This window comes from Chionomys nivalis, chromosome 3, assembly GCF_950005125.1.
Source record: "Chionomys nivalis chromosome 3, mChiNiv1.1, whole genome shotgun sequence".
NCBI lineage: Eukaryota > Metazoa > Chordata > Mammalia > Rodentia > Cricetidae > Chionomys > Chionomys nivalis.
In genome coordinates this window covers 2,512,972-2,527,974 of record NC_080088.1, presented here as the reverse complement: position 1 = coordinate 2,527,974, position 15,003 = coordinate 2,512,972, and the positions used below count along the sequence as shown (strand labels likewise).

The following is a 15,003-nucleotide window of genomic DNA, read 5'->3' as shown; positions in this document are numbered from 1 at the left end:
CAAAAATAATAAGGTCTCCACAACAAGTATTTGTTTCATAACTCAAATATTTCACAATGTAACTTATACTAAAACCGGAATCTTGGGGTTGCACAGATAAGAGCACTTGCTGCTCCTGCAGAAGACTCAAGTTCAGCCCGCAGCACCCATGACAGTTGCTCACAAGTGCCTCTAGCTCTAGTTCCAGGGGATTGGATGCCCTCTTCTGGCCTTAGTGGGCACCAGGCATATGAATAAATACAGAGAAAATAAGCTGAAATTTAAAACAAAAAAATTAAAGATTCTAAAAATGCTTTGAATGTTTGCAAATAATGAAGAAAGTGACCCAAAAGAGGTACTTAAAAACAAGTCCACTTCAGTGTTCCACATTAAGTTATGCCTGTATTTTCAAAGACTGACCACCACACACTGGGCAAGATTTAGAAAACAATTTAAAACCAAACTTCCCAAAGTTACAGAGAAACCCTGTCTCGAAAAACAAAAATAAAAAGAGCGAATTTCCATTTCAAACTTAATTAGCCCCATAATTATTATGCCTTCTGTGACATCAAGACGTTTCTATGCTAGAAGATACAATCATTCTGGACCCTTTGACCTCAAAAGGAGGAGTTTCAGATCTCCAGCAGCTCCCGATAGTTCTAACACATGAACCTCACAGTCAAACGAGCACGAGGCAGTGTGCAAGCTTGTCAACCTGACACAAGGATCATTTGGGAAGAGCAGCTTTCAATTGAAAAACTGCTCCCACCAGACTGACCTGTGTGCAAGACTGTATGGAATTTTCTTAATTGATGATTGATGTGGGAGGCCAGATGGCTGTGGGTGGTACAACCCCTGGGCTCATGGTCCTAGGAGCTACAAGAAAACAGGCTAACACGCCTGTTTTGAAGATATGAAGAGTCACTGAGAGCAGCTGAAGCTTGGCACTATGAGAGGCCAGAGGTGAAGGTGCACCTCAATCGTAGCTAAGTCCCGGGATTGAAAAAGCCATGGAGAGGAGTTGAGGCTTGGTACCAAGTGGCAGTGACAGGAGCCCCTAAAGAGAGCTCGGGGAGGCTACAGCTGCAGTGTAGATCGCAGCATTTTAAAGATGCCAGGGGAAGGTCACCAAAAGCAGCAGAAGCTGTGAAACGGAGCTGATCTGACCTAGGAAGATGAGCTGTGCATGCTGCAGACAATGAGTGCCTCCCAGGCATACAGGACTAAACTTTTACATTGGAAATTTTGGGTTTGCTTTGGTCTGAATATGAAGGTATGTAACTTATTTTTGATTTTAAAGGATCCCACAGTTAAGAGAGTTTGGAATTCTAGAAGGACTTTGAACTTTGAATGAGACTTTGGATGTTTTTTAAAAAGACTGAACTTCAGAATTTTTGAAAACTGTTGGGACTTTCAAAAAGTTGGGTTGTTTTACACTGTGACATTAATTTTTTTTTTTTTTTTTTTTGGTTTTTTGAGACAGGGTTTCTCTGTGGTTTTGGAGCCTGTCCTGGAACTAGCTCTTGTAGACCAGGCTGGTCTCGAACTCACAGAGATCCGCCTGCCTCTGCCTCCCGAGTGCTGGGATTAAAGGCGTGCGCCACCACCGCCCGGCCCTGTGGCATTAATTTAACCTGCCATCTTAGGGACAAATGAGAAAAAAAGATCTAGCTGAATGGTGATGTGTTTGTGTGTCAAGTTGGCACGGAGTCAGCTATGCTGGCTAAACATATGCTAGAATCATTTGGGAAGAAGGAACCTCACCTGAGAAAACACCTCCATCAAACTGGCTGTATTACCACAGCAAAAGAAATCCCAAGACAGATAGGGTATCCCAGTTTCCTGTTCTTACATCCTTGGAGACTTCATTCTGTAACCGTGTCTATATTCTGGTGGCCTGAAGGAAGATGGCCCCCATAGGGAATGAACTATTAGGAACTGTGGCCTTGTTGGTATAGGTGTGGGTGTGGCCTTGCTGGAGGACATGTGTCCTGCAGGCTTTGGGGTCTGATGTATGCTCAAGTCACTTCCCATTGCCTGTCAGTCAAATACAAGAACTCTCAGCTCCTTCTCTAGCACCATGTCTGTCTCACACTGCCTTGCTTCACTGTCATGACAATGAACTAAACCTCTGATGGTAAGCTGCCACCACAATTAAATGTCTTCCTTTAGAAGAGTTGCCATGGTCACGGGGTCTCTTCACAGCAATAGACCCTAACTAGGACAGTAACTAAGACAGTTTCATCCTGGTGCCAAGGCTGTACACTGTGCTGTTCTAACCCACAGCAGTAACAGCACTGCACACTACGATGTTCAACTCCTCACCCGACACCTCAGAGCCGTTCCTTAGCACTTCAGATCTATGTCTTCTCGTTCTCCCTGGTGGCCCCGCTGAGTCTGAAGAGTCCCCAGAGGTGAAGCCTGAAGAGGCACCAGTGCTTGTCTTGCGGGCTGAGGACACAGGTGCCCTACTTGAGGTAGACTGGGAGGAAGGACACATCAACTGTGGAATTACTTTTGTCTGAGATTTCATCTGCTTCTGTTTGATATTTCTGGTAAAAAGTATGGACAAGAGAAACAATTATTAATAAAACATAAATCACCAGAGAATACCCAAATAAAAGTATATTGCTTTTCAGCCTACAAATATTCACATAAATAAAATATTCACTATTAATGGTTATTAAAGATGGATTAATAAGTATTTCCTTACTCTAAATTTTACAGGTTTTTTATTCAACTTTGGATAATGATCAGATGATCCAATTAAACAGACTATTTACACCTAAGTATGCATTCTGTTAAGTTACAAATCTGGATATTAGTCACATAGAAATTTTGGTAGTCCAAAGAAAGAGGGGAAAAAAGCAGGGAAAAATATTTAAAGAAACAATGAATAAAAACTTTTCAAATTTGACAAATTACACTTCATACCCACAGAAATGGATAAACACCCAAGTAATACAAAGCTACTCCTGTGGTGGGTTAAAGAAAGGAAGAAACCTTGGAAGCAGCAAAAGGAAAATAATGTATGCAACAGGGGAAGAAGCTCAGCAGGATACCAGCAGCTAATACGGTAGGCGAAGTGACAAGAATTCACTATGCATCCAAATTATTTTTCTGGGCTAGAGAGAGGGATCAGCAGCCACTCTCTCTTCCAGAGGACCCAGATTCAATTCTCAGCACCAACACATGGTAGCTCCCAAACCTCCATAACCCCCGTCTCAGGACACATATGTGATATACACACTTACATGCAGACAAATAGCCATATACATAAAATAAAATAAAAATAAATAAAATTTCCAAACCAATTTTTGTTGGTTTTTCTTGTTTTTCAAGACAGGGTTTTCTTTATGTAGCTTTGGAGCCAGTCCCGGCACTCACTCTGTAGACCAGGCTGCCTCAAACTGTTTTCCTTCCCCAAAACGTATTTTTAAAATTTACCTTCAAAATGAAGGTAGAATTAAAACACCAGCAAGAACGCAAAGATAGAGACCACTGCAGGTTCATCTGCCTGTTTTACAAAACATTCTAAAGAAATCTTCAGGCTGGAGAGAGGAAAAAGACGACACCAGGATAACGCAAACCTACACTCTTATAACTGGACACTGAACTACGCGAGCCAAGTAGTAAAAGGTTTCTTGATGCTAAAGTTAAAGAAGCCTAAATAATAGATGAGAGTGTAGATCAGTACTCAAAAGATAACTTTTAGCACAGTAAAACATCTTAAATTAAAAACCAATCACGTGCAATGCCATGCCCACTCACCTTACACTTCTGTCAGCCCGAATGGCACCATTACAACCTCGCCGTTGCTTAAATCTTTGGCTTCGCCGAAGTTTCTCCTTAAATTTTTGACCAATTTTAAAATCAAAGGAGATTTTCTTCATTTTTTCTTCAAACAAAGCAGACAATCTCAAGGTCATACTATAAATCTATACAAACACAAAAACAAAACCAGAATTACAAAGTAACTCTGTCCCAGGTCACTGTAGGTGGAGGAACACCTTCTTCCTTCCCACCTACCACACATCACCAGCATCTGCGGGATATGGAGACATCCACATACACTGAAAGCTGACTTCAGACTAGTGGTAAAGAGACAAGTCTACACTCCACAACCCGAGACAACTCAGTGGATATCCTCAGGACTTTAACATTGGTCCCAACCAGTTACAAAGTGCACATTTCTCCTTAACAAATTTCGAAGTTACTTCTAATACTGCTATTTGGTGTGTGTTTGGATCAAAGAAACAAAAGCATTTTTACAGCAATCATTTTGAAACTTGACTGGAATACCACCTAAATCTATATATGATACAGAACGTCTTTCACCCCACACAAAGAAGACACCCAGTCACTTACAACGCAGGCATATTCCTGCTCCTCCATCACTCTTGTGTGTGCCACTACCCAGCTCATGCGCATGGAGACAGAACCAGGTTCTAACACATGCTAGGTAAGCACTCTACAACTGGGTTAAATCCCAAGCCCAACAAATTCAATAATTATCAAATCATTAAAATAACATCAAACTGGTCTAAGCTATGTGATTTATGGAGAAAGCCTGCACACACCCACATTAAATCCAGAAATGAGTGCACAGGTCTAATACTCAAAAGTTTACTATCAGGCTGAGAAATGGCTCAGCCAATAAAGTATGTCCTTTGAAAGCATAAGGACCTGAGTTCAAGCCCCATAATCCATATTTAAAAGGAGGGAGGGAGGGAGCAGATATAGAAGAACAGTCTTGTGATCCCAGGGAGATAGGCATGAATCCCTGAGGCTAGTTAGCTAGCAGGTCAAGACTATTACTTGGCAAGTTACAAGCCAGTCAAAGACTCTTGTCTCAAAATTTTTCTTATCCTATTTTACATTTTTTTAATTTATGTTTGGACAGAAAAAAAATCAGAAGACAACCTGTAGGAGTTAATTCACTCCTTCCATAATGTGGGCTCTGAAAATCAAATTCAGGCTGCTGGAGTTGACAGCCAACAGCACCCCCTCCTGGCGAGCCACTCCTCAAGCATTGTCTCAAAAATGGTTTTTGTTTTTTGTTTGATTTTAAAGTGAGCAGCTCCTGGGTCTTACTTAGCCATGATCCAATTATATTAAGAGAAACTTTCACAAATAAGCTACACTTAAAATTCTGAAATTCACACCCTTCTGAATAGCATGATATAGTTTCATGCCATTCTGCGGCAACCGATTTGGGAAATGAATCCAAACTGTATACATTATCCGGCTCACGGCAATTAAAACTATATTCATGTAGCTTCTATTATATCACTATAAATGTGCTACTGATAGATACAAGTTATCTCTTACTGTGTCTAATTCATAAACTAATAAACTCCACCACTATCCTAACCAGCAATCTATCTATATTCACATCTAACTTCATACTCACGAGAGGACCTTTTAAGATTAAAAACTGTTCTTATGAGAGCTTTGGCAACAACTTGTCCAACATGGAGGTCTTGTGTTTACCCAGTTATTGTACATACTCTAACTACTACTAACAAGTAGAAAAGTACACATCATGAACACTGTTAAAATAAAGCAAGAAGCCGGGCGGTGGTGGCAGCACACGCCTTTAATCCCAGCACTTGGGAGGCAGAGGCAGGTGGATCTCTGTGAGTTCGAGGCCAGCCTGGTCTACAAAGGGAGTTCCAGGACAGGCTCCAAAGCTACAGAGAAACCCTGTCTCAAAAAACAAAGAAAAGAAATAAAAAAAATTACCTTTGATCTTTTGTTGGGTGTATAGGCCTTTGCATTGCTAAATATCAATCGGATATCTTTGCAGAATTCCACAGGGCTATCATAATTCCCAGCTTCTAGAGTTTCCCTTACCGTTCCAAAATCCATTGGAGTGTCTATAATATCTCGGTAATCCTGTTTTAAAAATGACAATTCACAGATGAATTTCATGCCCTCAAAATGTAAGCACTTAAGGGGTAGGAGATGGCTCAGCAATTAAGTGCACTGGCTGCTCTTTCAGAGGACCTGAGCTCCCAGCACCCATAAGGTGACACACAACCACCTGTAACTCCATTCCTAGAGGATTCGACACCTCTCTGGCTTCCCTGGGCAGTACAAACAAGGCACACTAATATACATGCAAATAGAACACATAAAATACCCATACACACAAACTTTTTAAAAGGAAACTTCTACACTAAAATGTTCAAAATGATAGAAAGGGGAAAAGTGAAATATCTCAGGATTAGTACTTTAAGGTATATTCATTAAGATAAAAAGAAAGGTAGGGTGGTGTGGGACAATGGTCTGTATCCTGTCAATTATATTTTAAATAAATGTTGATTGGCCAGTAGCCAGGTAGGAAGTATAGGCAGGACAACCAGACAGGAAGGAGAGGTGGAACAATGAGAATTCTGGGAAGAGGGAAGGAAGCTCTTTCCACATTTCCACATTCCTGACCCATCCACAGAGCAAGATGTGACTGCCTCGCTGAATAAGGTACCGAGCCACGTGTAATGGGCTAATATAAGTTATAAGAGTTAATAAGGCCGGGCGGTGGTGGCGCACGCCTTTAATCCCAGCACTTGGGAGGCAGAGGCAGGCGGATCTCTGAGTTCGAGACCAGCCTGGTCTACAGAGCTAGTTCCAGGACAGGCTCCAAAACCACAGAGAAAACCCTGTCTTGAAAAACCAAAAAAAAAAAAAAAAAAAAAGAGTTAATAAGAAGCCTGAGCTAATGGGCCAATCAGTTTATAACTAATGTAGACCTCTGTGTGACTTCTTTGGGACTTAACGATTGCGGTAACAGGGCAGGATAGAAAACTCAGTCAACAGTATGGTAGGAACTACCAAATATTAAAGATTTTACTTTATCTCTGGTTGGTTTTTCAAGGCATGGTTTCTGTTTCCTGGCTGTCCAAGAACTCTCTCTGTAGACCAGGCTGGCCCTGAGCTCACAGAAATCCATCTGCCTTTGCCTCCTGAGTGCTGAGATTAAGGGTGTGCCACACCACTGCCCGGATTACTTTATCTTACTTTATGTTAGGATGTGAGTGCAGTGCAGAGAGGCCACAAGAGCGGTTCAGACCCCTTTGGAAGGACAGGTTATTTATGAACTGCCTGACATGGTATGGGAAACTAGACTCTAGTCCTCTGCAAGCACTCTTAACTGCTGAGACATCTCTCCAGCACCACACATATCATTAAATGACAATTCATACTGGCCATGAAACACGGGTATTTTAATTTTCTGCTTTACAGTCCTCAGTAATCCCAAGCTTGCTGTAGCAGGTGGTGTTTTAGGTTCGTGGTTCTGATCAATGTCCACCTGTCCTGTTCATTATCTCAGTCTTCTTTACTGTGTCAAATGAGTGAGTATGCCCGTATGTAGGAATATGGACCATGTGCACGTCTGCTGCCTGTGGAGGGCACTGGATCCCATGGGACTGGAGTTAGAGGTGGCTGTGAGCTGCTAGGTGAGTGTCAGAAACTTCTGTAAGGGCAGCCAAGACCTCTAACCTATGAGCCACCTCTCTAGCTCCAGTAAATTAATGTTGTGCTTACAGACAGCAAAGCCGACATACAGACCCCCCATTTCAGTATTCTGTGAAGCTATGTCTAAGTTCTTAAGTGAGTTACCATGTACAGAACTAACCTAGTGTAGAAAGAGAACATACCAACATGAATAAAGCCCGTCCTTTTATTCTTGAGTTTAATATAAATCTGTGGCCCCACTCTCTTCTCAACAAGGAAACTCACTGGGTATTCGACCAGGTCCACAGGCTGTCTGAAAGGCTCAGAGTCCTCGCACTGGAAGATCAAGATAAGCAGGGCTTTGCACTGCCTCCTCCAGTCGCTCTCAACACAGCTGGTGGCTCTGCTGCTCCTCTTTCTCCAGTTGTGGACCTGAAAACATATCTGCAGGTTATTTTAGCCTGGGTGGGAAATGTGGAGAGAGCACTTTCACAGTATGGTGTAAGATACCAGCTTAAAAAAATTACGTGGGCTCTTCTACTTTCTGTATTGTATTAGAAGTTGTGGCTGTTTCCAACTTGTTATCTAGCTGGACAAAGCTGAGTGCTACAAACATCCAATCATCTTTCATAATGTTATAAACACACTTTTCTAAAAGGAAAAAATTAAGACAATCAAACATACTTTAAGAAAATATTAATGAGAGCCAGGCGGTGTTTGCATACCCCTTTAATCCCAGCACTCAGGAGACAGATGCAGCGAGTTTGAGGCCAGCCTGGTCTACAAGAGCTAGTTCCAGGACAGGCTCCAAAGCTACAAAGGAACCCTGTCTTGAAAAACAAACAAAACAAAAGCAAACAAAAAAACAAGAAAGGAAGAAAGGAAGGAAGGAAGGAAGGAAGGAAGGAAGGAAGGAAGGAAGGAAGGAAGGAAGGAAGGAAGGAAGGAAGGAAGGAAGGCTCCTCAACCAAAACTGTCACAGAGCCTAGCTGTCACATGGGAAGAGATGCCTTGTAGAAACCAATGTGACCACAAAAAAGACACAAAAGCTATTGTCTGGTTTGAATGAACTCAAACAGAAAGCACAGGAGTAGGTTGTGTGTGTGTGTGTTTGTGTGTGTATGAGTGCGTGAAAGAGACAGAGAGAAAGACCGTAATTTTAATAAGAGTCACATCAAACTTCTCCATGCACATAACAATATCTGGCTTGTGGAATAAAGTATGTCATTTGCAACAGCAGATACAGCAAAGAAACGGACATAGGAAAACACTTGGCACTCCAGTTGGAAATGAAGCAACATGAAAATAAACAAGACAACGCATGTCTAGCTCTTCAATGTTAATTAGGACAATCATTACACAAAAAAAATGAGTATTCGATTTCTTTAGCTAGTTGATTTAAAAAAAAAAAAAATAGGACCTTACTAACTGTAGTCCTGGCTGTCCTGGAACGCACTGTGTAGACCAAGTTGTCCTCAAACTCAGATCTACCTGCCTCTGCCACCTGAGTGCTGAGATTAAAAGGTGTGTGCCACCACACCCAGATGATACTTGATTTTCTTTTTTTTTGAACAGATCTTTCCAAATCCTAGCTAACCTACTTTTCCCCTTAAAAGAGCTTAGCATTTTTTCCTCTCTATTCTAAGAAAACAACACTATCTGTACCTGGACTTCACAATCATATGAAGAATACTCTTTCTTAGTCAAGCATTCAATCCACATTAAAATGCAACCATCAGAGATACCTTACCCTCCAAGCTGTATTCACCCACTACAGCTACAACTGCTGCTCTACCTTACAGTCATCACATCAAATCCTTGGATTCCCAAGAAAATGAACGGACAAAGTCAGGCCAGTGTCCTGCAAAGCCCGCAGACACAGGTGCCCTACCTCCTTTCTCGTGGGAGTCCATATCTTACTCCATCTGAGAATTCAGTTCCAGCAACAACTAGACATTCCTGGATTTAGTGATTTTTCCCCTTTCTTTATAAACCAAACTAAGTCATCTCATAAAATATGCAGTATCCTCATATAACTTTAAGGCAGAAGCTGTAATCCAGATGATATTTGGTTTTGAACACAGAACACACAAACCAGTTAGCCATGCAGAGGACTTACCCTTCTCCTTCCAGAAGATGTTTTAGGGAGATCACTATCGTCCTAGGATAAACCAGAGCACCTTACTATGGAGTTCTCACCAGAAATCATCATCTGAGCAAAAGTGTACCAGAGACATCACTTAACCATGAACATTCTCGTCAAGCACCCTACTGCCATAGCTAACTGGAACATACCACAAAAGCTGGTACTAGATGACCTACATTTTCTAGTCTCGCTTTGAAATCAACGCATTATAAAGTGAAAACGTCATACCAATTCATCGGCATTCTGGTCATCATTTTCCGATGTGTTAGACAGTTCTGATATATTTGTACAATCTTGATTCCTAAAAGTTAAAATTTTCACAATTAGTCACACGAAGGATAGTTCCTCCTCACAAGCACTCACTGCATGTGAAAATGCAGACAGCTCCCCAGGCTAGACACACCCAACTTTAAACATGACACACGACTGTAACCAGTCCTCTATGGAAAAGATAAACTTCAATATTCTAATTTAGAATAATGATAATTTAAGCGTTCAAAATCAAGTTGGTAACACAGAAATAATGGTACTCTCAGTGGCCTTTTCAGGATGAACACAGCATGATTTCTCCTAGGTATTAGCACAGTAACCGTGAGAAAAGGAGATTTAAGACAGAAGAGAAAGGACCAAACCAACCATCTAAATGTCAGTGAATAAACAAAGGAATGAATGCTGAAAGGAAGCCCAAAAGAAATGACAACACGGGCACGCTGCCTCTGGAGGCAGAGAAAACGACCCTGGAGGCCAGCATCAACACCTCAGACTGCCAACTGTGGCACTGCTGTCTGCTCATGCAACTTCCTTGTGTTTTCACACAAGACCGGACATGTGCAGGGTTGGTACAGCCTTAGACTTAAGGAGTCTTTGAAAGAATTTGTAAAGACAAGACACATGGGAAGGAAATTTATTCTCTCATGAGAAGACTGAAGTTGGGTTATCTGTCCACACACAAAAATATGACATCTCTAAAACAACTCAGGTCTCAATTCCCATGTCAGTATTCATAGAATTTCAAATAAATTTGCAAAATAAGTAAATGGACAGACTACTTATACAAGTCTACTTTCACAGAGTACAATCAAAATGAAATTTAACCTAGTCATTAAAAGATGCCTGGAAAACCTACAGTCTACAAAATTAAGTGACCAACATTTCAGAAAAATAAAGAGTCAAGAAAACTTAGAAGACGATTAAAACAACAAAGCAAACCAACACTGAAATGCACCAGCGAGTCTAGATTTGACTCTGAAACACAAGGGCATTGGCGTACAAACTACTAAAACATTGGAAACTGACACGACTGGACAGGGTTAATTACCTAACACTTTATACCACAGCTATGTTCACAAGTAACTAACTGGATATTAGCCATACAGCAGTATAAAACACTTCACATTTGCTGAAGAGATGAACCTCAGTTTAAAGCACAGACTGCTCTTGCAGAAGAACAAGTGTACATACATATAAACTGGCAAAATACCCATACACTTAATGAAGTATTAAAAACTAAAACTGAATTGGTCACATTCCTTTATTGAAAGTATGCAAGAAAATGTTCCCTCAAGTAAAACCTCAGATGGGAAGAATTCAGGCAATAAGCATGGGACGCCATAAAAACACAGTATATCGAAAAAAATCACTTTCCCACCACACATGAGATCACTTACTTAATAAATTTCAGAAGCTGGTCGGTTATTTTTTTAGCTGACCTTGCAATTACACTTTCCGGTTCATTAAATGTCCTTGCATTATGCTCTATATATCGGACTTCCCAAATCAATGCAGATAACCGCCTCGAAAAGAAAAGTACCATTACTTAAAAGAAAAATAACCAAAACCTAGCAAAGTTAGTCTAGTAAATGAGACCTATCTTCAGACAGCACTAGTGAAAGGTCACACTAAATAACCTCACGCTCTCAACTCAGTCATTATAGTTACAATAGACAACAAATTACAAGATCTAATTTAAATAAACCACCTCAATCACTTTATCTCACACCGCGCGCGCATGCACACACGCACGCACACACACACACCATCCTTTCCTTTCCACCATGCCTATTAGTACCTTTCGAAGCTGTCAAAACTCAACAAACAGGGAGGCAGAGGCAGGCGGATCTCTGTGAGTTCGAGACCAGCCTGGTCTACAAGAGCTAGTTCCAGGACAGGCTCCAAAACCACAGAGAAACCCTGTCTCGAAAAACCAAAAAAAAAAAAAAAAACTCAACAAACAGCGCTGGGAAGTGGCTCCATAGGTACAATAGCTTGCTTGTGGATTAGGTTCGGCAGCAACCATGTGAAAAGGAAGTGAGCACAGCTAGGGTGCCTTTAACTCACACACGCAGACTGAGGAAAATGTGTTCAACACCAACTCTGAGTCAGTTTCATTACAAATTGGTTTCTAGCTTAAACACATGACTAGTTATAATTCCACTATAATTGTGGAATAATAATTATGTTCAACAGTATTTCCATCAACAGGATCATAAAAATTTCAATAGTATCAATTACTGTAAAAACAATGGGCTGGAGAGATGGCTCAGTAGTTAAGAGCACCGCCTGCTCTTCCAAAGGTCCTGAGTTCAATTCCCAGCAACCACATGGTGGCTCAGATCTGTAATGAGATTTGGTGCCCTTCTGGCCTGCAGGCAGAGCGCTGAGAATACTGTATACATAATAAATAAATAAATCTTTTAAAAAAAATTACAAAGAAGTAATTTTAAAATTAACAATGATTTTTAAAATCAACAACAAAAAGTTGCTATCTCTGAGAAATAAGCTTTGCTCAGACAAACAAGTAGATTACTAACTCATGAAATGTACTACTTTTAAATGTAGCAGTGTTAATATTTAACTCCGTGAAAAGGGGGCAAAATTCAACGCAATCCAATTGGGGTTACCTCAAGATAAGCACTCTTACAGATCTTGTATTACTTTCCTTTTATTCCAGTGATGTGGGATTCCCATGTTTTATTACCACTGGTTAATAAAGAAGCTGCTTTGGCCCACAGCAGGGCAGAATAGAGCCAGGCGGGAAAACTAAACTAAATGCAGAGAGAAGTGAGGCGGAGTCAGGAGACACCTTACAGCCGCCCAAAAAGCAAGATGTAAGGGTGACCACGAGCCCGTGGTAAAATAGAAAATATAGAAATGGGTTAATTTTAGATGTAAGAGCTAGCTAGGAATACACCTGAGCCAATGACCAAACAGTGTTGCAAGTAATATAGTTTTTATGTGATTATTCAGGGCTGGGTGGCCAGAAACGAGAGCGCAGGCTCCATTTACATTTCCGTGCTCTGTCTGCATGTACACCTGCAGACCAGGAGAGGGCATCAGACTTCATTACAGGTGGCTGTGAGCCACCATGTGGCTGTTGGGAAGTGAACTCAGTGCTCTTAAACACTGAACCATTTCTCTAGTCCTTTCATTTCAAAGTAGGCTTTGTATCACAAAGCAATATGTATCTAAATGAATTCTATTGTTCATGGTTATGAATGAAGCTGTGACTGAACTACAGAGTGGTTCAACAGTTAATAGCACTGGCTGCTCTTGCACTCAACATCCGGAAACAACCACCTTTAAATACAGCTCCAGGAGATGGAACTCTTCTGGACTCCAAAGAAATCCGTATGCACAAGGACATACATACATGCATATACACACAGACAGATAAAAATGATGCTTAAAAAATTTAAAGTTCTAGTAACTCATGCATTTAGAATTTGACAGGCTGGAAAAAAAAAACAGGATCAGATTTCTAACACATGCACACATGAATGAATCTTGGTATATCATCTGATGCCTGACTACCCAACATTTGTCATTCACCCAAAGACATAACAAGCAACAACAGGAAATTATGTTCACCAGCACTGAAAACTCACATAGTAACCACCTGAAAGCTGTACCTCTCATTCATGCTGTTTACTATGTCCTAAGAGCTCTTTATGATATTTTGAAAGGGGTGCTCTACTAACCTATAAAATCGATTAACAAGTCTCATTCGAATTGTGTAAAGATCAGTTGGATAGGCCACCACTGTGCAGTACTTTGGGTATGTACATAGATCCACCGGGCCTGCAAAAGCTGCTGCTATATCTGTAAAAGACAGAATTCTAAGCTTTTAAACAGTAAGTTCATTACCTATAGTTGATAATTAGCTTAAAAAACAAAAAAAAAAAAAACAAAAAAAAAACTATCATTCCTAAGAGAGAACCCCATTTCATATGATATTGTGTGAAGAGAACCATAGACAAATGTGAGGCTCAGCCAGTGACTCACCGAGGTTTAGGAGCTGGTCTATACCACTGATGATGCGCTCACACTCCTCATCTCTTGACTTCCGGCCCCATTCACCATCTTGTGGTTTATAAAGCAATTTCTCTAGCTCATCTGAAGTGACAGAGATACTTGCTCCCAATTCTTCTGGTGGGTCAACTATGATGAATTCCATTTAAATGAAAATTAGAGAAGAGGTACAGGGGATCAACCTCTGACATGCAATCCATACTATATACACAAGCTACCTGGAAAAGATCACTAACTAAAGAACTTCTATGGACAAAAGAAGAACTCAACCTTCAGCGCTCTAACTTGTTTACAGAGATCACAAAACTGCTTGAATTGAGGTGTAAGCACTATGACCCGGATAAAGACTAAACAGAGATCATCTTCAGGGCCTCAGTCTATTCCTTCCAAATGTAAAGTTCCAGGCACCACTGGGGCTGGAGAGATGGCTCAGCATTTACCAGCACTGGCTGCTCTTCCAAAGGTCCTGAGTTCAATTCCCAGCAATCACATGGTGGCTGGCAACCATAAACAGTGAGATCTGGTGCTCTTGTCTGGAATGCGGACATACATGGAGGCAGAACACTGTATACGTAATAAATAAATCTTAAAAATAAATAAAAACTGAGCCAGGTGGTGGTAGTGTACACCTTTAATCCCAGCACTCGGGAAATGGATCTCTGAGTTCAAGGTCAGCCTGGTCTACAGAGCCAGTTCCAGGACAGCCAGGGCTACACAGAGAGAGCCTGTCGGGGAAACCACCCCAACTAAAAAAACAAAACAAAACAAAACAAAAAACCAAGGTGGGTGGGAAAAGAGGGGCCACGTGTGCTGGCGATAAAGTGGGTCATGTGACAGATGAACTGCTAAGACACCTATAATAAATATAACCTCCCAAGACCAAAAGAAAACAAACAGGTATCAAACAGTTTTCTTCTAGCAAAGCTTTGAGACTGTGGTAACTTCAGGACATTTATGAGTAGACAAAAGCGTGTCCCATTATGTGCATAAGTGAGAAACATTGAAAGAAAAATAATTTAAGAACTTATGACCAATATGTACCATTGTCAGGAATTGGCTCCATGTCCCATGGGCTAAGCTTTTCAATTTCAGTATTGTCCCACCTGTTTAAC

General features: G+C 40.9%; 1 protein-coding gene across 1 annotated transcript in view; it reads right to left on the bottom strand.

Annotated features, from left to right (window-relative positions):
* Positions 1–15,003, bottom strand: part of Brwd1 (bromodomain and WD repeat domain containing 1) — an 84,128-nt gene that overhangs the window by 9,102 nt on the left and 60,023 nt on the right. Inside the window, exons 29-38 of the mRNA XM_057766191.1 lie at positions 14,933–14,994; positions 13,865–14,020; positions 13,561–13,681; positions 11,251–11,376; positions 9,812–9,884; positions 9,557–9,598; positions 7,723–7,869; positions 5,725–5,877; positions 3,751–3,917; positions 2,305–2,531 (exon numbers count right to left, since the gene is read on the bottom strand). Coding sequence (XP_057622174.1) covers positions 2,305–2,531; positions 3,751–3,917; positions 5,725–5,877; positions 7,723–7,869; positions 9,557–9,598; positions 9,812–9,884; positions 11,251–11,376; positions 13,561–13,681; positions 13,865–14,020; positions 14,933–14,994 — 1,274 coding nt within the window. The remainder of the gene's footprint in view (positions 1–2,304; positions 2,532–3,750; positions 3,918–5,724; positions 5,878–7,722; positions 7,870–9,556; positions 9,599–9,811; positions 9,885–11,250; positions 11,377–13,560; positions 13,682–13,864; positions 14,021–14,932; positions 14,995–15,003) is intronic.